The sequence below is a fragment of the Stegodyphus dumicola genome, chromosome 9 (assembly GCF_044657685.1).
Source record: "Stegodyphus dumicola isolate Sdum_Otavi_A_Nest chromosome 9, ASM4465768v1".
In the NCBI taxonomy this organism is placed as follows: domain Eukaryota; kingdom Metazoa; phylum Arthropoda; class Arachnida; order Araneae; family Eresidae; genus Stegodyphus; species Stegodyphus dumicola.
Window position 1 is genome coordinate 13,584,184 of NC_140776.1, and position 23,056 is coordinate 13,607,239.

General features: G+C 34.5%; 1 protein-coding gene across 1 annotated transcript in view; it reads left to right on the forward strand.

Moving 5' to 3' along the window:
- Positions 1-23,056, forward strand: part of PsGEF (Protostome-specific GEF) — a 278,552-nt gene that overhangs the window by 56,522 nt on the left and 198,974 nt on the right. The window contains exon 5 of the mRNA XM_085823244.1: positions 17,696-17,801. Within this exon, the coding sequence (XP_085679370.1) occupies positions 17,696-17,801 (106 nt within the window). The remainder of the gene's footprint in view (positions 1-17,695; positions 17,802-23,056) is intronic.

A 23,056-nucleotide genomic window follows, 5' to 3' on the forward strand; every position in this document is an offset into this window, starting at 1 on the left:
TATCGCGAGTTGTAGCGCGGAGAGTCTCGAGAGTACGTGGAGTTCCGAGAACGACCGAGCAGAGTCGGGAGCTGTACTCTGATGCTTTGCAGTGAAGCTGTCTCCACCGTGATAGCCTGATAACCGGAAGGCTGTGTTGCGTATTTATTGTGTCAGCGTGTTTATAGTAGTTCATCGACATCTGTAAAACGTGTTTTGGAGCTGTCCTGACAATACTCGCTAATAAAGTGTGTTTCGATACTTCATCAAGTGTCGTCGTTATGTAGAAAAAAGAGATAGAGGGCGCTGCGCCGCCCGTATGTTTAGCTAATTAAGAGTTTCGGCAGAGAGGGTTGAGAGGTTGATGAGAGTGGTTTAATATTTGTACATAGTTTTCTCTTCATTAAATAGATTTAGTTAAAGGAAAGTGTCTTTGTTTGGACAATAGAACACAAGAACCACCGATAAAGAAGATGTAAGTAAGTTATTACATACAACACGTTATTCACTCCAAATCCACATGAACCCCGTACGAACGTGAAGGAAGAAAAACGTAACAACTGGTGTCAGAAAGGAAAAGAAAACGTAACAATATGCATATTCTGATATTCAAATTTCTGCAAAATGAGAGAAGTTTTGCCTGATTTATAACAATAAAGCTATTTGTTTACCAATATTATATTCGTACATGTGTTCACAGTAACACGCAATATAATCAGTAGTTATACTTCGAAGCTAACTAAAAATGTTAGAATACAATGCAATGCAGAGTTTGTCAATGAATGTCAAGTTTTGGTAGCATCAGGCCAGAAGGTGAGTCATTTCATTTTATTTGCATGCAATTTATCTTTGATAATGAGTTCTGAAGAAACCGTCGAGAGAAATAGAAAAATTAGAGGTTCGGTTCGTACCAGTGTAACGAAATTAATAAGGAAATTGGATGAGGAATTGCAAAGCGAGAATCCGAACCTAGAAGTGTTGCAGGAATCGCTTTCAGTGTTAATCGAGAGAGAAACTAGCTTGTTAAAATATGATGAAGTTATTAATGCTCAAAGCACTGTTCAGGAATTAGAGACAGAAGTAGAACATTGTTTAGAATACAGCGAATCCATCATTAGATGTAAATCGAAAGTCAATAGATATATTCAAAATGTGGGTAAAACAGGAACAACTTCACAAGTTTCGGAAATCAAAACTAATTATAATACTAAATTGCCTCGCATTACCTTAGAAACTTTCAGCGGCGATTTATGTAAATTTACTGAATTTTGGGCTCAGTATAAAGCTGCCATTCACGAAAACAATACGCTTCAAGATGTTGAGAAGTTTAACTATTTAAGATCTTTACTCACCGGTTCAGCTGCAAAAGCTATAAGCGGATTGCCATTAATAGGAGAAAACTATATAAAGGCCATCGAAATCTTAACTGACAGATTTGGGAAAAAAGAAATATTAGTTAGCGCGCATATGAACGTTCTCCTAGCTTTAGAGCCAGTACGCCGTTCAAGTGATGTATCCAGTTTAAGAAAACTATATGATGAAATTACAGTTCAAACAAGAAGTTTAGAGACATTAGATATTAATTTTAATTCTTATGGCAATCTATTACTTCCTATTTTATATAAGTGTATACCGCAAGATTTAGTGTTACAGTTTAGTAGGGAGCAAAAGGTCGACACAGAGTCAACAGTGTCATATTTTTTGTTGTTTCTAAAGAGAGAAGTAGAAGCGCGCGAAAAGTCACTAACTCTGGGTCTTAAGCAACAAACACTTTCGATAACCAGTGAAAGAAATACCGACAACTATCGTAAGAGTGTTGCTCCAATTAAAAAGAAAGCGGCGACGCTTAATACATCAGTCAAAAATTATATGTGCGACTTTTGTCTTAAATCTCACCTCTCAAAAGACTGCGACTTAAGTATTTCAGAGAAACACAAAGCATTATACGATCAATTTAAGTGTAAGCGCTGTTTAAAAAAGGGTCACAAAAAACCATTTTGTAAGGCAAAATGGGTTAAATGTAATATTTGCAAATCTTTGTCGCATTTAGAGAGCCTGTGTGATGCAGAAGGGCAAGAAAATAAATCCATTAAAAATACTGCGAGCGCAGCAAAAGAGACAAACGTTAGTTCACTATTTCTCGAAACACTGAGCAAGCAAATTCCTAATGACGTGATTTATTATCAAACATTGAGAGGTCAACTGGTAGGAAATAATTCCACATTTAACGTTAGGTTGTTATGCGATTCTGCTTCCGAAAAATCTTATGTTTGTCAGTCTATTTCTAGAAAAGCAAGTTTACCAACTATTGGTAAAGAAAGATTAAGAATTCATACATTTGCATCTTCGAATCCGCCAGTGCAAGAATTTAAAAGAAAAAGACTTTCTCTAAAAAATAAGACAGGGTTCACTCTAATCATCGAAGCACTCGAAGTAAAAACCATATGTTCCAATGCATTACCCAGGCCATCTGCAGAAATTATAAACAATCTTCACCAACAAGGATTTCACTTATCTGACAGCTGCGATAGTGAAGTGGCAGAGGTACAGATTTTAATTGGGAATGATTACTTGAACTGCATCTTAACGGAGAAAACACATCGGTTAACAGAATATTTAGTACTGCATGAAAGCATATTCGGTTGGACATTGAGTGGTAGAGTGGGGGGAGAGAGTAAGAAGTTAAGTTCAGGGTCAGACTCCACCGGCTTGTTTATACACATCGATTCGGAAGAGGAAATAAAAATATCGGAACAGATTCGTCAGCTTTGGGAGATTGAAAGTCTAGGAATCTCTGAGTGCGCGTCGGAAAAGGGTTCTGGCGATGAGCGAATAATTAAACAATTTGAAGAGGATTTGAAATATGTAGACGGGAGGTATGAGGCTCGCTTGTTGTGGAATAGGAGTCCAGAGCATTTGGAAAATAATTTTGGTTTAGCGAAAAAGCAGTTCGAAAGGGTGCAGCGAGAGATAAAAGGTAACAGCTTTGTGAGGGAACAGTTTATGGAAATAATTAAATTTCAGACACAAAACAACATTATTCAAGAGTGTGAGGATACGAGAGAGGGGTACTTTATGTCATTCCGAGCAGTGGTCCGTAAAGATAAAAAAAGCACTCAAGTTCGAATGGTATTTAATTGCAGCAGTAGCGAAAGAGGAAAGCTATCGTTAAACGATTGCTTAGAAAAGGGCCCAAACCTAAATCCGAATATTTTGGATATCATTCTTTCCTTTCGAAAATTTAAAATTGGATTCTGCGGTGACATAGAAAAGGCGTTTTTGATGATTGGGATAGCAAGGGAAGATAGGCAATATTTAAAATTTCTCTGGTATCCTAATAATGACAGTGAGGACTTTAAAATTATGCAAATGAACAGAGTATTATTTGGATGTAATTGTTTACCGTTTTTATTGAGTGCAACGATCAAACATCATTTAAAGAAATATGCGGAAACAAACAAAAACTGTGTCGAGATGCTAAATAGCTCACTGTATGCAGACGATTTGTGTTATGGAGGGGAAAGTGTAGAATCAGCTTTCAGTCTTTCATCAGAGGCGGTATCTATTTTGAGAGACGCGAGTTTTAATTTGAGAAAGCTAAACACTAATTCTAAAGAGCTGTATGACTTGAGGGTTCAGGAAGGGTTGTGTGAAGAAAGTAGGTCTGAGACAGATAGTAAGTTGAAAGTGTTAGGCTTGGTGTGGAACTTAGAAGAGGATGGTTTGAAAGTAGACGTTACATCATTGTTGAGTAGTTTAGAATCGTTGAGAAATAGTAAAAGATCGGTGTTAAGCACAGCAGTTAAGGTGTTTGACCCAGTCGGATTTATTTCTCCATTTGTGGTGCGAGTTAAGAGGCTGATGCAGGAAATATGGGAGAGAGGTTTGGAGTGGGATGCAGAGTTGCCAAAGGAGTTACGGTGCAAATGGATAAAGTGGTGCGCTGAAATTGAGGAATTAAACGCGTTGAAAATAGAGAGGTACTACTTTACAGAAGTTCTAAGTAAAGGTCAGTCGGTTGAAATTCATATTTTCAGTGATGCGTCAGTAGTGGCATATGGAGCGGTGGCATATTTTAGATATAAGAATGAGAGAGGAGAGGTATGTACGTCGTTTATAATGTCGAAGAGTAGGATAGCTCCGTTAAAAAGGTTGTCCCTCCCTAGGTTGGAATTGATGGGGGCTGTAGTTGCAGCTAGGTTAGGAAAATATTTATTGAAAATATTTCAGGATTTGGTAGGTATGTTAGTTCTGTGGACGGACTCCGAAATTTGCTTGTGGTGGATAAAGAGGTCAGCGCGTGAGTGGAAACAGTTCGTGTCGAATAGAGTTGCAGAAATACAAGACTGTACCTCGCCTGATAAGTGGAAATATTGTCCAGGGTCGGAAAACCCAGCAGATAAATTAACTCGTGGTGAAACAGCAAATGCATTGGTGAAAGATAATAACTGGTGGCATGGTCCATCATGGTTGAAAGATTCTGAAGATCAATGGCCTGAGCAGAAGTTTAAAGTAGAAACTGATACTCAAAATTTGGAACGTTTAAGCACTTATGTTCAGGTGACTATTCCAGAAGAAGAAAATGCGTTAGACATTACCAAATTCAGCAGTCTCGAAAAATTGTTGAGAGTTACAGCTTGGGTAAAGCGGTTTGTCGCCAAGCTAAGAAAACGTGCCTGTGAAGAAGGTCCTCTTACTGTATTGGAGATCCAAGAAGCTGAGGAGTACTGGATAAAACAAGTACAGAGAGCGAATTACTTTTCTGATGTTCAACAACTAGAGAGGAATAATCTAATAACACCAGATTCTAAGCTTTACAGTTTAGCACCATATCTGGACAGTAGAGGTATTTTGCGTGTCAGAGGTCGTTTGGAACAAGCAGAATTAATAGATGACGAAAAACATCCCATCTACCCAAAACGAAGTTCACCGAACTACTGATATTTAGTGAACACATAAAAGTATTCCATTCAGGAGTCATGGCAACATTGTCCAAAGTCAGGAATAAATTTTGGATACCTAAAGGAAGACAAGTAGTAAAGAAAGTTATTAACGCTTGCCTGGTGTGTAAAAAGTTTGCAGTGAAGCCCGCCAAACAGTTAACGGGTCAGTTACCCAGAGATCGTGTAGTCCAAAGTAATCCTTTCACAGTTGTAGGCATCGACGTAACGGGAGCAGTTACTATTAGAGAAAAGGCGGGTAACCACAAAAAGGTGTACACAGCCTTATTTACATGCGCCGTCACTCGTGCTGTACACATTGAAGTGGTTTCAGATATGTCAGCAAAAAGTTTCATTTTTTCATTACGACGTTTTTTAGCAAGAAGAGGGAGCTGCAAAGTGATTTATTCAGATAATGCCAAGAATTTCCGCAGCACATGTGAAATAATTAAAGGATTTAAAAGAATCAAAGCAGATCCAAGTGTGAGTGATTTCTTGACATCCAAAGAGGTAACATGGAAATTTATACCTGAGCGTTCCCCATGGTGGGGAGGGTTCTGGGAGCGTTTGATGAGAAGTATCAAGGAACCTCTGAAGAAAATCTTAGGGAGAGCATTACTGACTTTCGAAGAGCTCTCTACAATATTAACTGAACTCGAGTGTGTGCTAAATAATAGACCTCTAACATACGAGAGCAACGAGCTGGGTGAACCTCGCCCGCTCACACCTTCACAGTTTTTATTGCCAGGACGTGGTACATTTAACTTTCCCGAGCATTTCTTGGAAATTTTTAACAAGGTATCCGACAAAGAGACTTTAACCAGGAGGAAGCTTTACCAATCTAAGCTCTTAAAATTAACATGGATCAAGTGGAAAGAGCAATATTTACTCCATCTTAGAAATGCGCATAACTTTGCTAATCCTAAAACTGAGCGGAACCTTAAGACTGGAGACGTTGTGTTGGTAGAAGGACCAAAACAATCCAAACTACTTTGGGACATGGGTGTAATTGAAAACGTGATTATAGGAAGAGATGGACATGTTCGAGCGTGCCTCGTTCGCACGCCCAAAGGACAATTCAGAAGATCAATCCATATGTTATATCCTTTCGAGATTTAATTTAGAACTTTTGATATTATTGAGTTTTATTATATTATTAATTATTATGTTCATTTGTGACTTTGATATACTAGTATAGATTATTCTTTTATATTATTCATTTATATATGTCATACCATTTAGTATTAATCCATTATTAATTAATGTTGATATTGTTATGTAAGTAAGTTTGTGTACTCTTATTAAAGAGTACAGGTGGGGAGTGATGTAGAAAAAAGAGATAGAGGGCGCTGCGCCGCCCGTATGTTTAGCTAATTAAGAGTTTCGGCAGGGCATAAACTAGATACTCTGTAATCTGTACTATATAATATTTGTACATAGTCTTCTCTTCATTAAATAGATTTAGTTAAAGGAAAGTGTCTTTGTTTGGACAATAGAACACAAGAACCACCGATAAAGAAGATGTAAGTAAGCTATTACATACAACACGTTATTCACTCCAAATCCACATGAACCCCGTACGAACGTGAAGGAAGAAAAACGTAACAACTGGTGTCAGAAAGGAAAAGAAAACGTAACAATATGCATATTCTGATATTCAAATTTCTGCAAAATGAGAGAAGTTTTGCCTGATTTATAACAATAAAGCTATTTGTTTACCAATATTATATTCGTACATGTGTTCACAGTAACACGCAATATAATCAGTAGTTATACTTCGAAGCTAACTAAAAATGTTAGAATACAATGCAATGCAGAGAGAAAGCTAATCCGATCTCAGACTGAGTTAGCAAAAATAACAACAGCTAGTAATAAAACAACTGAGGTGATCAATGCCAATGATTATTTCGGAGTGCCTGTGGTTCTAAACTATGTATCTCCACATCAAAGTATCTAAGTAATGAGCAGAAATAGGAAAATTGCACAAATAGCTAGTTTGATGCAAGCTAGAGGGAGCCACATTAGCTCGAGAGAGTTTATTTAGAGAAAAAATTATTTTGTTAAAAGTTTTGATTTTTTATGCAAAAGTTTTTAGTCCAAAGGGTTAATTTGTCTTAAAGGACTATTAATTTCGTTTTGGCATTTTGCGTCGAAAACTTTAAAACACTGTATCACTTTTCAAATGGTTGCTAGCACATATTATCGCCCTGTCTTAATATTTAAAGAAATTAAATAATGAAGAATCTGCATAAATGTATGTATGTTTCTCGCATTGGGATAAAACAACGGTCCCTAGAGCCATTAAAATTTGAATATAGTAATCTTGCATAGAATGTGGGCATGTGGAAGCCCTAATTTGAATTTGAAATTTGTTTTATTATCGATTTCAGCTTTTGTAACACTTCAACGAATTTTTGATTAAAAAACTAAAGGATTTCAAAGCGAGCAGTGCCAACACTGTACGAAAAAAAAACATTTTTATCTCCACCGCGGGAGACTCTGAATCGGAAATTCTAACGATATGAAGATATGCTCATTTTAAAATTAATTTGCGATATTGTTGTTGAACTGAATTTCATAGTTTGAGTACATAGAAGATAATATTTTATAAATAAAGGTATCACACAAAACGTTAAAAAAACGCCCCTATGGACGTAATTTAAAATCTGAAACTTTTCTGATTTAAATTTTTTTATTTTATTACATTTCTTTTGGTTTTTAGAATTTTTTTTGTATTTTTTAACTATTTTAGGGGTATTTTATATTTTTATGACATGAATAAAACACAAAAGCAAAAAGCGGAGAGGAAAGATTTTAGAGATTAAGAGGCTTATCGGCATATGGCGCCATTTCAAAATAACTGAGCTGAGATGTCTCTCTCCAATTTTAAATAGTTTTCAACCGGCCGCGCGAGATATTTCTAGCATTTTCTGCTTCTCGATATTTCTGGAAAGTCATAAAACTCGATAAAATTACGGTTACAGCTAACACAGTAGTCAATTACATTTATTCAGTTTCAATACAAATTATAGAGGTACCCATTTATTCAATGTTAAATGCAAGTGTTTTTGTATTTTTACTTTTCCAGCGTAGCTTTCTCTTAAAATTTGTCACACGCTGCATTGCACGGGGAAATAAAGGAATTTTTAATTACAATTCTACTAAAATTAGCTATGTAAATACAAAATTCGTAACAATATCGAAACGACTGATTAAATTGAACCATACATCATTGTGAAAGAACCTACAGTGCTTTTATTTCGAAGTTAGTTACAAAGCATGCCTGTCTATTCCAGGCCACGTTGTGCTGTGATTATTAGCGACTTGCGTTAGCGGCGTTGAGTGTTCTAGCCATTAGACTTGCCTCGCCGGTTTTATACAAACCAGAGCTCTTCCTGCGCGTCAAAGTATTCTGTGAGCCGTTAGACTAATCTAGCACACCTTGAAATTATTCGTTGTTACATTGTTCTGTTAAGCCAGGAGTAATTGGCGTTTTGTAACACAATTTGTATCATTTGTTAATTTTATCTTTGAATAAAAAAGGGTCTTATACACTCTTCTTTTGATTTCTGTTTTGTTTCACAAGGTTAGAAAGACAATTCTTCAATAGTCCTGTTTGTATGTTAAGTCTAATTTTTTATATGTTTCCAAACAGACATGGACTTGTAAGATTCCTGTGTTTTAATGTATCGCTAAAGTTGAAGAACCTTAAGAACAGGCAAGCGAATGATCACTTAGCTCAGAAAGACAGAAACACAAACATACGAAGGGTTAATTACCCTATATTATTCCAAACAACACATAACTTTTTCTTGGATTTTACAATAAAGCCTTCACTCGGGTTTAAACTCAGGAAACTAAGAACTAAAACTTAACTAATCTTAACTAAAAGATATAACCGAAGATATCACGAATTCTAACAGAGTTGGCCAATAAATGCTAACTAACGGCGAAACTATCAAGGGTCTAAAGTACGGCCGAGTGTAATAATAGATTAACCCTTCCGGCACGCTACCTTTTAAAGTTTCAATTTTGATAAAAAAAAAAAAAAAAAAAAAAAAAAAAAAAAAAAAAAAAGTAGGCAGTCTAATTAGGCTAGAGGAGTATACAAGTAAAATTTTGTGAAGATAGCACTTATCGTTTTAATTCTGTGGGTGTGCCCAAAAGGGACACACTGATTGAATAGAGCTTCGAAAAGAGGGCTGAAACGAGCATTGTTGTCAATGAACTGACTGATGAGATGCGGAGAAACAAAGAATACAGACTCTCATTTGTTCTAGATGATCGGTGAGCCCGGTCTGGGCACACCTAGGGTTCGCTGTTTAATTTTAGGCAAGATTTCAAGGTAAAAATTTAAAACTAATATATAATAAGGAGATTAGCATACAGCCAAAAACATAACATAGAAATTTCTTTTCAAATAATTCCTTTTATACCCTAAAACAATTCTGGAAGATTTCTTTGAAAAATGAGGGTCTTAAAAATCTAAACATGGCTAAAATATAAGGACTGGTTTGTGTTGAGCTGTCATCTACTATAAATAAAGAAGTTTCAGAATAACCTATAGTAACCATTCAATTTTTCTGTGCGTACAGAAGGAAACTTTTAGGTGTGTCCAAATCGGACACACTGTGCCGAAAAGGGTTAGGAGAGAGAGAGTAGCCTAAAAAGACGAACGCGCGCTAGTCAGAATCTCTGGCTCCCTAACAAAGTCAGTAGAACTTCACAGTTAAATACTTCCTCTCCTCATTTGCCTTCAACCGCGATTCTGAAGATACGTTCTGGCCGAAAGTTGTAAGCTAAAATTTAGAAAAGATAGGAAAGTAACTCAAAATTAACTGTTAGATAAATTAAGATAATCTTTACAGACTTAATAAACTGACAAAGAAAAAGCCATTAACTGACTATAAAAATGCAACTAGTGTTTTTATATCGAAATTAATATTATATCTCTATGTTTAATATCCATCAGTTCTCATGTTTACATGCGTAGCATACCTTCATTTTTTATTTTAATCCAGTGCATCCGATTAAGTATATTTCGAAGATATTAGGAAAAATAAATTGAAAATATTGAAGTACTGAGTTTTTATGTTTGCTTTTTTGTGAAATGAAATCTGAAATATTCACTCGAAGGTTATATTTAGAAAAGACAATATTATCGCTTAATACATTACAATGTCTTCAAATAAATTTATGTTTTTTCTGTACTTCTTCACATAACGGAAATTTAAAACCTCGCGCTGTATATCAGACAATACTGACAATGCAATACTGATGCGTAAAAATTCAGTATGACCTTGTTTCCTCTCTCATACATAAACGTTTCTAAATGAAGGTTTTGAATTAAGATTTTCTGTAGGAATTCCCCATGGTTCTAAGGCGATACAGAGGGTGTTTACACATTTTTGCAACGATTTTGATTTTTAATAATTGAATTTAGATATTGTTACGTTTTTCTTCTGACACCAGTTGTTACGTTATTTTCTTCAGGGGTTCGTGCAGATTTGGAGTGAATTATGACAACACTACTTGATAAAGTATCGAAATACACTTTATTTACCATTATTTATCAGGACAGCCCAAAAAGACTTTTACAGTCGTCGGAGATCTACTATAAATACGCTGTAGCAATCAGCGACACAGCCTTCGCACTGTCAGGCAATAACGGTGGAGACAAGCTTCACTGCAAAGCATCAGAGTACAGCTCCCGACTCTGCTCGGTCGTTCTTGGAATTCCACGTACTCTCGAGACTTTCCACGCTACAACTCGCGATGCATTTGACGACTTTTCGGTTCAGTCCCGACTTTTCGGTTCCCGACTTTTCGGCACTCGCAGCCCGGCTGTCAACTCGATCGACTTCTCACGGACTGATTATCTCGCACTCTCGACGAAGCACTCTGACTCGCCCTCTCGACGAGGCACTCTCCCTGACTGCGAACCAGCAGGGTTTATGACTGCGAACCAGCAGGGGTTATGACTGTGAACCAGCAGGGTCTCGAACACAAGCCGAAATCTTGTGTTCGAGAACATTCTGGGCTAAACCGGAAAGAATTCGTTCGAGAAAGTTCTCCATCCGTACATGGCATATCGCCAATTTTGTTTTCAAATGTCGCCAAATGAGCGATTTCTCGCCAAATACGGCAACTCTGCCTTCCCTTGCTATTTTATGGCAACCCTGAAATTGCTTTGCGGGGACCGACCCTAGACATCTTACCGCGCCTGGACATTTCGTAACAATATTAATTTAAAAATACAAACGTGCCTGGCATCGAATTGGAATAAGGTTTAATTATAGTCTGCAGCATTAAACATATTCTTTTGTTTAAAATGTCGCCGAAAAATAAGCAATGGATCGAAGGCTATATTTTTTGCGCTGTCCGAAGAGAAATACGCTTATTTAATTATTAAAAATATATGTTAAAAACATGGTTTTAGTATTTCTACACTTAGAGTAAGTGACATAATTAATATGAGAGTAAAGAAACGCCAGAGTTTACATAAGACTGGGAAAAAGGTAAAAAATGCATACCCAACAAAGGAACGCACAGCTCTTATTAAATTGAAAGTCGTATTTCACGTTTAAAACGACAATGCAGCCGTTCAAGGAGCGATTGCAAAATCTTTAAATATCTCTGTAGGAACTGTCAACAAAATTGCAAAATCTGTTTTAAAGCTAATAAAATAATAATAATAAAAAAAAAACGCGGATACATATTTCTCAGCGTAAGACTATGTGCAAATTGCTGTACAAAAATTATATGGCAGGTGAAAAATGGAAATATACAGTTACAAATGATGAGGCTCGGATATACTTATCCGATTGCAACAGAAACAGGTCGATTTACTACCGAAAAAGAGAAGGAAACGACTTAATATGTTAGTTCAAAGAAAACAAGGAAAGTTTTTCTAAAAGTTTCATCATTATTACTGGATTCTCTTATAACGGAAAACTTAAAATAAGGAAAGCAGAAGAAAAGTGTCAAAATTAATTCGGGTTACTGTCTGAAATATGCTTTAACAGCTATTTTTAAGAAGAAATTCTATTTTTTTTTATCTAACCAATCTTCACTGAGATAAGTTCCAGCGGGATAAGGCTCCAAGCCATACCTCTAAATCTACTGCTCTATTTTTTGTAAATATGAGACATGAAATTGGAATTGAAGCTATTTCCTTTAAATGCATCCCATCCAAGTCCCCCGATGTGTCTGCTATGGATTACTGTGTAGATGGAGTTTTAAAACAAGCTGTTTATAAGCGGCACCTCAAAACATTGGATGGACTCTGGAAGATTGTGAAGGAGGAGTGGAATAAAATCCATCTTGATGTTTTAAGAAAAGAACTTTTATCTTGGAAATCAGAATGCAGTATAATAGTTCAATAAAAGGGCTATCAGATGGAACATATTAGAAAATAAAAGTCTAAGGTTTGTTTATATATATATCTTTGGAAAATCGTTGCAAAAATTTATGAACACCCTCTGTGAACTATTACTTTTTATGTAGCTCCATAGAGAGTTAAAGGCCGTTTTAGATGGTAATAGAAGCCATTCACATTTATAGTATAATAAATAAAGTTTCCTTTATTCATGTAAACATTTGAGGGTTTGCAGAGTTACAATTTAAATGTATATAGATTTAGTGAAACTTCTTTCTTTTATGTAAGGGATCGATTTTACTTATTACGCAATATTCGAGAATTAAATACCGATAGAAGCGTTAATTTTTGGTTTCGTAACTGATTTGCAGGTTAGAAAAACTAAATTCGCAGTTAACCCTCTCACTGGCCAGAAGCTTCTGAAAGAAAGCTAAAAATTTTCCAAAACTGCCATGAAAAGAGGTATTGTTTAGATTTTAACGCCAAAATGTCAATGGTACTTGATACCTGTGGATGCATCATTAGTATTATTAATATAGTCATTTTAACATTGTGTTTGTTCCCAGTGGTACTTATTATGTTTATCTGTTATTTTTATTACATAAAAATAGATGTTCTCAATTTAATTTGTGAATTTCAAATTGTATTGTAATCTTCTTATGTCCTAAATCATTGTTTTCAATAAATACTTGATGCGGGTATCATGCAACAACTGGGATTGCATGATGTACCGTAATAAGTCAACTCAAGATCCTATGGAAAGCTTCCATTACTCATGTAAACCTTTCTTTGCAAACTCTTGTAAAGCTTGCTTTTTTTATGGTTAGCTAGTACGGGAAGGCATTACCAGTTGATCCATGGTACATCGCTGGTATTCCCCATAATTTTACCTGTACCTGTAATTTTAATACATTGTCTTAGTTTCTTGGATCTCTTTCAAGATATATGCTTTCTTAAGAACTTCACAGAAATATTCTATATAGTATTTTAAGTGCGTAGACAACACTGGTACTTTTAGCATTGACAGTCGGAGTGGCTGAGGGTGAAAGCCAGGATGATGAAGGTAACAAAACTGGCTTTTGACGACTCACCACTCTTTATTTTCACAAATATCAAATAATCTTGGAAGATATTTATCCAATCATAGTTAAATACGATAAATTTTATGCACACGACTTTTAAAAGTACCACTTAAGAATTTTAGACAGGACAACATAAAGCGACGCAGAGTTGTTTGCGTGACAGAAGTCAGAGAAAGGAGTGACGTATTTGCATGCGAGCAGTATTTATACTAAGTGGGTGCATAAAGTATAGCCAAGCTGTGATTGGATAATTTTAGGTTGTTAAGTAACGTGGAAAGATCACGAATTTGAGAAAACGGATAAATATAAAGGTGTGAACACCAAATTTAGAATAGTTAATTTTCATGTTGCCAATTATTTCTTACGTAAGATCGCATGATTAATTCGAATGACGCAGTTTAAGTTTTCAGAGCTATTTTTATGACAAGCGATGAAGTTTCCAAATGAAATAAAAAATAAAAGAGGTTGTAGTGAATTAAATATAGAAGTTTGCTTTCAGATTCTTTATCTTAGATATATACACTCTTTTTTTTAATTTTGAAATAACACCTTTCACCGATAAGAACAAATATACTTTTTTACACGAACTTTTTGTTCTAGCACGAATATCCCCCAAATGTGTTTTAATTCTGATTTTGAGAGCGTGATCAGAAGTCGGTCAATTTATGCCCACACGTAATCATGTGTTAGTGACTTGGTCTGCGTCATCAAAGATTTCATGCCTTGTTTACTTTGTATTCGGGTTCGGGGAACACCCGGATTTAATTATCACTTTTTTATCTCGTTGTACTTCAACTTGAACACAGCATTTCGCTATTCAGTGTTAAAATTCGTAGGATGCAATAAATAATTTCAATAAAAATCTAAATGTTGATGTTCAACTTAAAAGTTTTTTACCTCCTTGTACGAAGTAAAGGATGTATTGTAATCACGACAAGTTCCAGGTATCATATTTCAAGGAAAATATCCATTTTGACCGCTATCGAATGCGATTTATTGATGTTACTGCGTGACATCTGTACTTAAGAACAGAATAAAGGACTCTTTTCCCCAAACGAATTATAAAACTGATTGGCTAGAAGTAATTATAAAAATGGATTCAGAAAAAGATATTTTTATGGCGTACGTCCGTATATATGTAAATATATGTATATATGCATAGCCGTATATATAGCTAGCATAACTAAAACACGTACGGCCTCAGAACGTTGAAATTTTGTATATAGACTGTTATGACATGTAATTGTGCACCTCCCTTTTTGATTGCAATCATCCGCACCAAAAGTATGCATATATGTGTTATTAATGATGTATATATATATATATATATATATATACCCACTCTGTTACTCGGCTCAATAAGCTCAGTTTTACTTTAATATGTTGGTAAATTGTAAATTTTCTGCTTTAAAAATGATTGAATTATGTTGTTTTTATCTCCCGTAAGGTTTTTATTTAGCTAATCTGCATGCATGCATGCAACAGTTGTAGAATTATTAACAGTTTAAAAGTTGTTTATATGCGGCTAAGTCTATTATTTTCACCATAACAGCCATATTTGTTTACATTTGAAACTTAGCAGAATAGTGAATTAAGTCTTTCTGCACCTTCAGTGTGTTTCTGCCGGAGTGGGGCCAAAAAGTAACTTTTAGTTTTGTGCACCGAAAAATATGCCTTCCTACCCGCTGGTGGAATTGTTTGTTTTTGTGTAGAACCCGTAATTTTAATTGCAAAAAATTGTGTTTTTAATTGCTTTAACTGTATTTGGTATTTTATGTTTTTCTATATCTTTCAATTTTTAATGAAGATATTTCGAGTTTTTAAATATTTTTGGTCTTGCCGCGACGTGAGAACTGAATTCAATGAATGAGAAATATATCTCTAGTGAAAGTCGAGGAAATAAGTTTAAACGAAATGAAGGGAAAATTGCGTATAATTTAATATTCCATAGAAGGAAATGTTATGGTGTACACATCAGATTCTTTTTTATTATCAAATGCAATTGGTAGCGAAGGTTTTAACAACATGCAAACGGCTGACATAGAAGGATTGATGCGAGAAAGCCCTTTGGATTAGGACGCTTTGATGGAATTTATGAAACTTTATGATAAAAAAGAAGTCGATAATGGAGAAGTCGAAGGTGAAGTTCAGCTATTAACGGCTGATTTAATTCGCAAGACTTGAAATTTGCTACAAATATACAACATTTTCTTACTCATGATCCAGACATGGGGCTTGCAATAAAATTCTAACGTAATGTTAAGTTTTGTGCAGCTGGATATCAAAAATTATATAAGCAACTTGAGAAAGCCCCAAAACGTCTCTGATAACAGACTTTGTTAAAAAAAGAAAGAAGAAAGAGGCTGTTAATAACGAACGAAATTCTTCATTTGAATTAAACCCGACAGTTGTGCTAGACATGTCTACTGATGATAGCATTTTTAATCCAGTTCTTAATAAACGTGCACGCTTGTTGTCAAGTAGCGATGAATAGTTGCGAAATTAAATTTTATTCTTAATTTCAATTTAAATTTTTAAATGTACTTATGGACTGAATTTTCACTGTACATCAATTTTATTTATTTTGTAATAAAAATGAATTGTTTTTGTTTCATAAACATGTAATATGGATTTCATAAACACTTTTTTGTATGGTTTTTTGAGAAACTATTTAGAGGTTTTTAATCTTACACGATTTTTTAAAGTTCTGGAACATATCCCCAAATTTACCATAAGTCGCATGTATTTTTTTGGACGATTGTTTAGCACGGTTTTCTAAGGCACGTATCTACAATGTAAAAAATCTCGTGTGTACAACACATGACTTTCTTGTACAGAATATTAAATTGTATATATTTTCTTCTGCATTTCATTTAAACTCATTTCCTCAAATTTCATTAGGGATATATTTCTCATTAAACTAATTCAGTTCTCACATCGCGACAACGCAAAAATGCATAAAACCTCAAATTATCTTTATTCAGAATTGAAAAATATAAAACATATATACAGTTAAAACAAGTTAAAGAACAACTTTTACAATTAAAATTAAGGTTTCTACGCAAAAACAAGTAATTCGGCCAGCGGGCAAAAAGGTAGATTTTTTGGACCACAAACCTGAAAGTTTACTTTTGGTTCCACTTGGCAAAAAAACACTGAAGGCATAGAAATTGACTTAATTTGTTGTGGTCGCTATGCTGAGTCAATATATGGGATAATTTAGTAAATTAAATTATGATTCTAGAGTAGACTAAACATGATTTAATTCGGAATAATAAAGAAGACGTTATCTTTGTTGTTGCGAAATTTAGTTTCTCTAGATCGGCAACAAATCCACTATTGTGCTAAGTTTAAAATGTAAGTAAATGTGGCTGCTACGGGGGAAAAATTAGGCTTAGCCGCACTAAATTGTTGATAGCGCTACAACTTTTACATGCAGATTAACTAAAGGTATAAAAACTTTAACTGGAAGATAAAAATAACATAATTCAATCAATTTTAAAGCAAAAGATGCACAATTTACCAACATATAAGAATAAAAAAATGACCTCACGTAGCCGAGTAACAGAGTGGGTATATGTATATATATATATGTATTTTGTTCTGCCGATTGCAACCAAAAAGGGAGGTGCACAACTACATGTTATACTAGTCCTATATACAAAATTTCAACGTTCTGAGGCTACTCGTTTTTGAGTTATGAGAGATATATACATAACTACGTACGTAAGTTCGTACAGACGCCACGAAAAAATCTCTTCTGAATCCATTTTAAATCCCTTTCGCAACCCGTTTTGAGGAAAAGAGTAATTTAATCTGTCTAAATGTACAGATGTCATGCAAAAACATCATTAAATTGCATTCGATAGCTGTCAAAATGGATATTTTCGTTGAATTATGAGATCCGAAAATTTTCGTGATTACAATTCTACCCTTACTTCGTATAAGGAAGTAAAAAGAGTGGGTTGTATATATATATATATATATATATATATACGGGTTTGTAAGTGAGAGGATTGTAATAATAATCTGCTAAATTTCATCATTACGGTGAGAAAGAGTACTTATCTTTACGATATATCTCTGGTTCTTGACCAGCAATTATTTCTTCTGCAATTCCAGTGTACCCCGTTTCGTTACAAAGCAGAAGAACGTGATTGAAGATTAACTTTATTTAAAAGTAAGGAAATCACGATTTTCAAACACGGTTGTTTCAGCTGACGAAATGAAACTGTGCAGCTTTACATCAGTACAAGTGTGTCTGCATCTAAGACATTTTTCAATGTCGTTTTATGAATGATTTGACATTTTTCCAGGGGAAACAGCCGAAAAAGCTGGTCTTATGCCAGGTGACAGAATCGTGTGCATCGATAAAGTTAAAGTCTCGAAGAAAACGAAAGAGGAAATAGAGAATATTGTCAAGTGAGTATTGGTATATTAATTAAAATGCGAGGTTTTATGCTTATTAACCCATTTATTCATTTTATTTTATCTCTAGTGTCATCTCTACTTCCTTCGGCTTCCACCAGGATGAAAATCGTTGATGCAATATAATTTTTGAAATTAGGTGAGAGTTTTTGGCAGTAACCGCTGACGAGCTTCGAGCAGCCTTCGCTCAGCTACTAGACTTGAATGAATCGGCATTAGAGTTTTCCTAGCCGTGTTTGTTTGCTTGGCTTGAGCTTAAACTTTAGAAGTATTTTGCCTTGTGAATTCCTTACTTAAATTATTAGTCCAAACGACCAATTTGCCTAGAAGGGCTATTAATTTCGTTTTGGCATTTTGCGTCTGTTCAGTATAAACAGCGTTTCACTTTTTAAATTGTTGCCTTCCACATATTAGAGATCTGTATTTATATGTAAGGAAATTAAACAATGAAGAATCTGCATGAATATATGCATGTTTCTTGCATTGTGAAAAAACAACGGTACCTAGACCTAGAGGCATCCAATTCTCAATAACGTAGTCCTCCACTCGAATATGCACATCTCTAAACCCCAATATGGAATTCGGAATTTGTTTTATTAATCTACTAGCCGCTATGCGGCCAGTCTTCGTCTGGCTTTTAAATGTACAGGAAAACAAACGTCCTCTGGATAAGCGTCGTATCCACTTACCTCTCGACAAACGTTCAGTATCCAAGAGAAACATTAAATTCAAAAATTGCACAGAATTACCTCCCTCATTTTCCAAGTGGCAACAGGGCTGATATCACTAACAAGGGCAACACTGATATATCGGTAACAATGGCTGCGCACCATTTTTGACGATGTAATGAGAGAGAATTATCGATTTGATGAGATTTCATCAAAAAAACATGAAATTAAAAAACTGATTCGAATTTTCAATAAAATCGCTGTGAGGTATTCCGGCTTTTGTCTAGATGCACTCTATGTATCAAATTTCCTAGCCCTGGGTCTATTCGCTTACGAACGAAAGACACACACACACAGACAGAATCTTCCTTTTATTATACATAGATATTTCATATTTTGTAAAACTTTAACGAATTTTTAATTAACAAACTCGAAGATTTCAAAGTGAGCAATTACAAAACGAAAAAATAAACATTTTTATTTCCTGCACGAGAGACTGTGTATCGGAAATTCTAAAGATATGGTCAATTTAAAATTATTTTGCGATATTGCTGTTGAATTGAATTTTATGGTTTAAGTGCGAAGAACATGATATTTAATAAATAAAGGTAACGCACAAAACGTTAAAAAGTGCCCTTTTGGGAATGATATAAAATCTGAAAGCTCTCAGATTTTTTCTAAAGTTTTATCTTGACTTTTATGCTCTGCTAATAACACAACTTGTGGTTGTGTAATTACACGATATATGTAAGCTGCGGAGCTGAAAAGTTGTAACAAAAGAGTTTGTTTTAACATTCTTTTGAGTTTGGTGTTACTTCACTGGAACACTAAGACGGGCAAATTAATCGTCTGATTCTCTAGACTGAGCCAGATTTCAGCCGTAAAGTAATTATGTTTCGTAGAAAATGAGTTTCATTTTCAGAGTAAAATAAAGTTTAAATTATGCATGATTTTGGGGACTTAAGGCGGTGGGTTTACATACTGAAGTGCATCAGAAAATTTCATGTGTTTCACGAAATGTCATGATTACATGGAGCACAAAAATTAGAAGTGTTCCATGTAGAAATTTTTTAGACGATTTTCATTGTAATGCCAGAAATGTTTTACAAAACATTTTTATGTTTTAAATATTATATCTGATAACCCTCATTCTTCGCTATATTTGTACACCGTAATTTCCAAGACAAAAAAGCCTTGTGCAGTATCGGAAGAGATATTTTATCCTTTTGCTCTCGAACAGTCTTCCGAAGTTCAAGGAGGTTGTCGGTCGACGTTTGGACATCGGTGATAGATTAGAAGATTCATTAGGAATATGAGTGAAGGGTATGACCTAAATAACAGTTCCTTGTTCCATTTTTCTAGGAAATTAATAGTAGATTTTGACGTATCGCAGCTTACTTTGTCTCGATGCAGTTCTACTGATTGATCACACTGTGTGTAAAGAGAAAAAGATAAGGGATTTAATATTTGAAAATTGGGTATAAAATATGTTTCTGGTAATACGTTGATCTTAATATTTTCTCCATTCTCTTTATTTTTTATCCATTTGCTAAGCACAACCATTTTGCTGTTTCTTGTACCATATGTCTGCATTCGTAACTGTATTATTGCTAGTATTCGTATATCTATATATATAATGGTATTCTTTATTATGCATTTTTATATTATGTATCCCTATTATACTCATTGTTGTGGGTTTAGGTTACAAATATTTGTACTTGCCTATATGTTTATGCACCTTTCTCACCAGCTCGACTGTCTCTGTCCCTTATTTACGTAACATCTTAACTCGTACTTTGGCCATTTGTTAGTCATACTTTATTTAGGCTTAGATAAAGGTGGTAAAGGTTGATAAAGATAACGGTGGCCATTTTTTAGTCATACTTTATTTAAGCTTAGATAAAGGCTTTAAGGTAAGGATAAAGCTTAGATTGGCTAGAACTAAATATTTTCTTACCTATTAAAATTAATTAATTAAAAATAATTATATCCTGAATTGCTTGGCTAATCACATATCAACTTTCGGAGCTACCAATTTATTCTACAAGGGGTAGGGCCTCTGGCCCAGCCACCCTGGTGTACCAGGCACCCTGGTGTTGCAAGCACCGTTCTACAAGGGTCTTTATTTTTAACTTGGTGTTATGTGAAAAACAGCAAAAAGATTTATGATTAGATACAAAAAGATTAAGATTTATGCTTTAGATGCTTTGAATCATGTTTGAAGTCTTTTTTTTCCTCTTTGATGATAGTAAATGGAGCTCCCTTTATTGCAATCACTTATATTACTTTTATTGCAAGTACATCCACGATTTGTCTGATCTGACAACATTTTCCCATTTTTGTCTGGATAAATATTTCTCATAAAGAATTCTGCAGCGCATTCTGCGTTCCGCGATATGTCATGGAGAAAGAAGATGCACAATATGATACACAATACGCTTTTTTAAGATTCAAATCAGCATTAATTACTTTTTTACAGTTGACACTTAGCATTTTAATGATTTTGCAACTATCTTTTGATTTGGCGAATTTTCTATCAAGACCAAAGTCCTTACTTTTGGAACATTCGGCACATTCCGTTTTTTCCTTGGATGCGTATTTGGAACAATTTTTCCCCTTGAAGCTAAATTTTGACGATTTTTGGCTTTAACAACGTTTTTTAATAACTAGGTGCGAATAATTTTCTTTGGAAAGAACACAAACATGGCCGTCTATCCATCGCTTCATAATAAAACCGTCAAGTAGCAGACGATAATTATCAAAATATCTTACCAACATTCATGTGATTCGAGAAAGTGAACATATTTAATCCAAAGAAAAGCAAACCTTTTTTTTTTTGACAGAAAAAGGAATTCCTACCTTTAATTCTTTTCACAGCATCAAAGGTAAAATAAGAGTTACACACATTGCCAATCACAAACTCAGTAAAACAGCGTTAGGAAGAGAAAATCATCAAAACATGTAGTTGGTCAAAACTTTAGATGTGACAGCAGTAATAGAAACAGCTAAATATATATATATATACATTGGTGCGTGTGTACGGATTCGTAGCAGATTGAATGCCCAAGTCTGATAATAGGTTAATAAAATTTATTAAAAGAAATAAATCATTTTATCAAAAGCATCAGTTCTTATCAAAAGAAATAAATCAGAACTCTGGAATTTTCCTCAGAGGTATTCGCACAAGTATTCAGAATATCACGCAATATAATCAGTAGTTCTACTTCAAACTACTAAACTACGTTAAATATAAGGCAACGCAAAGCTCATCTAAAGCGAAAGCTAATTTCGATTTCTCAATTCACGGGGAAATAACTTGCAATTACAGAAACTAAGCAACTGAGAGCAGATCCTCTCTCTGCGGCCTTAAATAGTTTTCAACTCGTCGCGCGAGATATTTCTAGAACTTTCTGCTTCTCGACATTTCTGGAAAGCAAGAAGAGCGTGAAATTATGGTTACAATTAACATAGTGGTCATTTACATTTATTCAGTTTCAATACAATTACCGAGATGCCATTTATTTAATGTTAAATGCACGTACTCCTGTGTTTTTACTTTTCTAACATAGAGTTTTTTAAAATTTGTCTCGCGCTGCATTGCGCGGGGAAATACAGCATTTTTAATTATAATTCTACTAAAATTATCTATCTAAATAAAAAATGGTACTATTCCGTTTTGAGGACCGTAAAAAATCGCCAAACTATCGTTGATGCCAGTGCTGCCAAAAATAATTGCGGCAACCCTAACGCAAGAAAGAAGTATAATAGTAAATAACTATTAGATTATTGTTTTAATTTAGATAAAAGGTTAATTTCATATAATACTTTTTTATTATTATAATTTATATGAAAAAGGCTAAACCTGACTGAATGGAAGCATAAGAGTAAATAACTATTTCAAATCATTTTTATAATTTATATAAAAAAAAGCTAAACATAACTGAACGGATTCCTGCATCGCTATTTCGCTACCGAGTTATCGCTAAAGCATAATTTCATCTTGTTGGTTGTTCAAACATAATTTTCTATAATAAATGATGCCTTTTCTTTGAAAAAATTCTTGGTAAAGTGCAGAATCGCCCACTTATTTGTTTGGCAATTTTTACAAGGTTAAAAACAATTGAATTTTTATCAATTTTCTTTTACTTTTTAAGTGAAAATAGGCCGATGTGTACATAGATAAAGTCAAGGGTGTGCGCAGTGCCATTTTTGTGATTTTTTTTAAAGTGAAAATAGGTCGATGTGTACATGGATTGCAGACTTTTCATCATGGGCAGTTCCAAAATTGTTAAATCTATAGGATATCAAAAAAGGATTTGAAATCAAAAAGGATTTAAAAATTAAACTAGTATTTCAATGCCGTCTTAAGAAATATAGAAACTATCTAAAGTTACGCAATTTGAAATCAGTGCGTACGCTAGATTTGGCGCGCTGTTAAATGGGCGCGTTTGCTAGATTTGGCGCTTTTGCGCATACATTTTCGCTGCAATTTTTTACGGTCCTCAAAATGGAATAGTACCTAAAAAATTAATAACAATATATTTGTGATCTGCTAGCTGCTATTAAATTTTCGAATTAAGC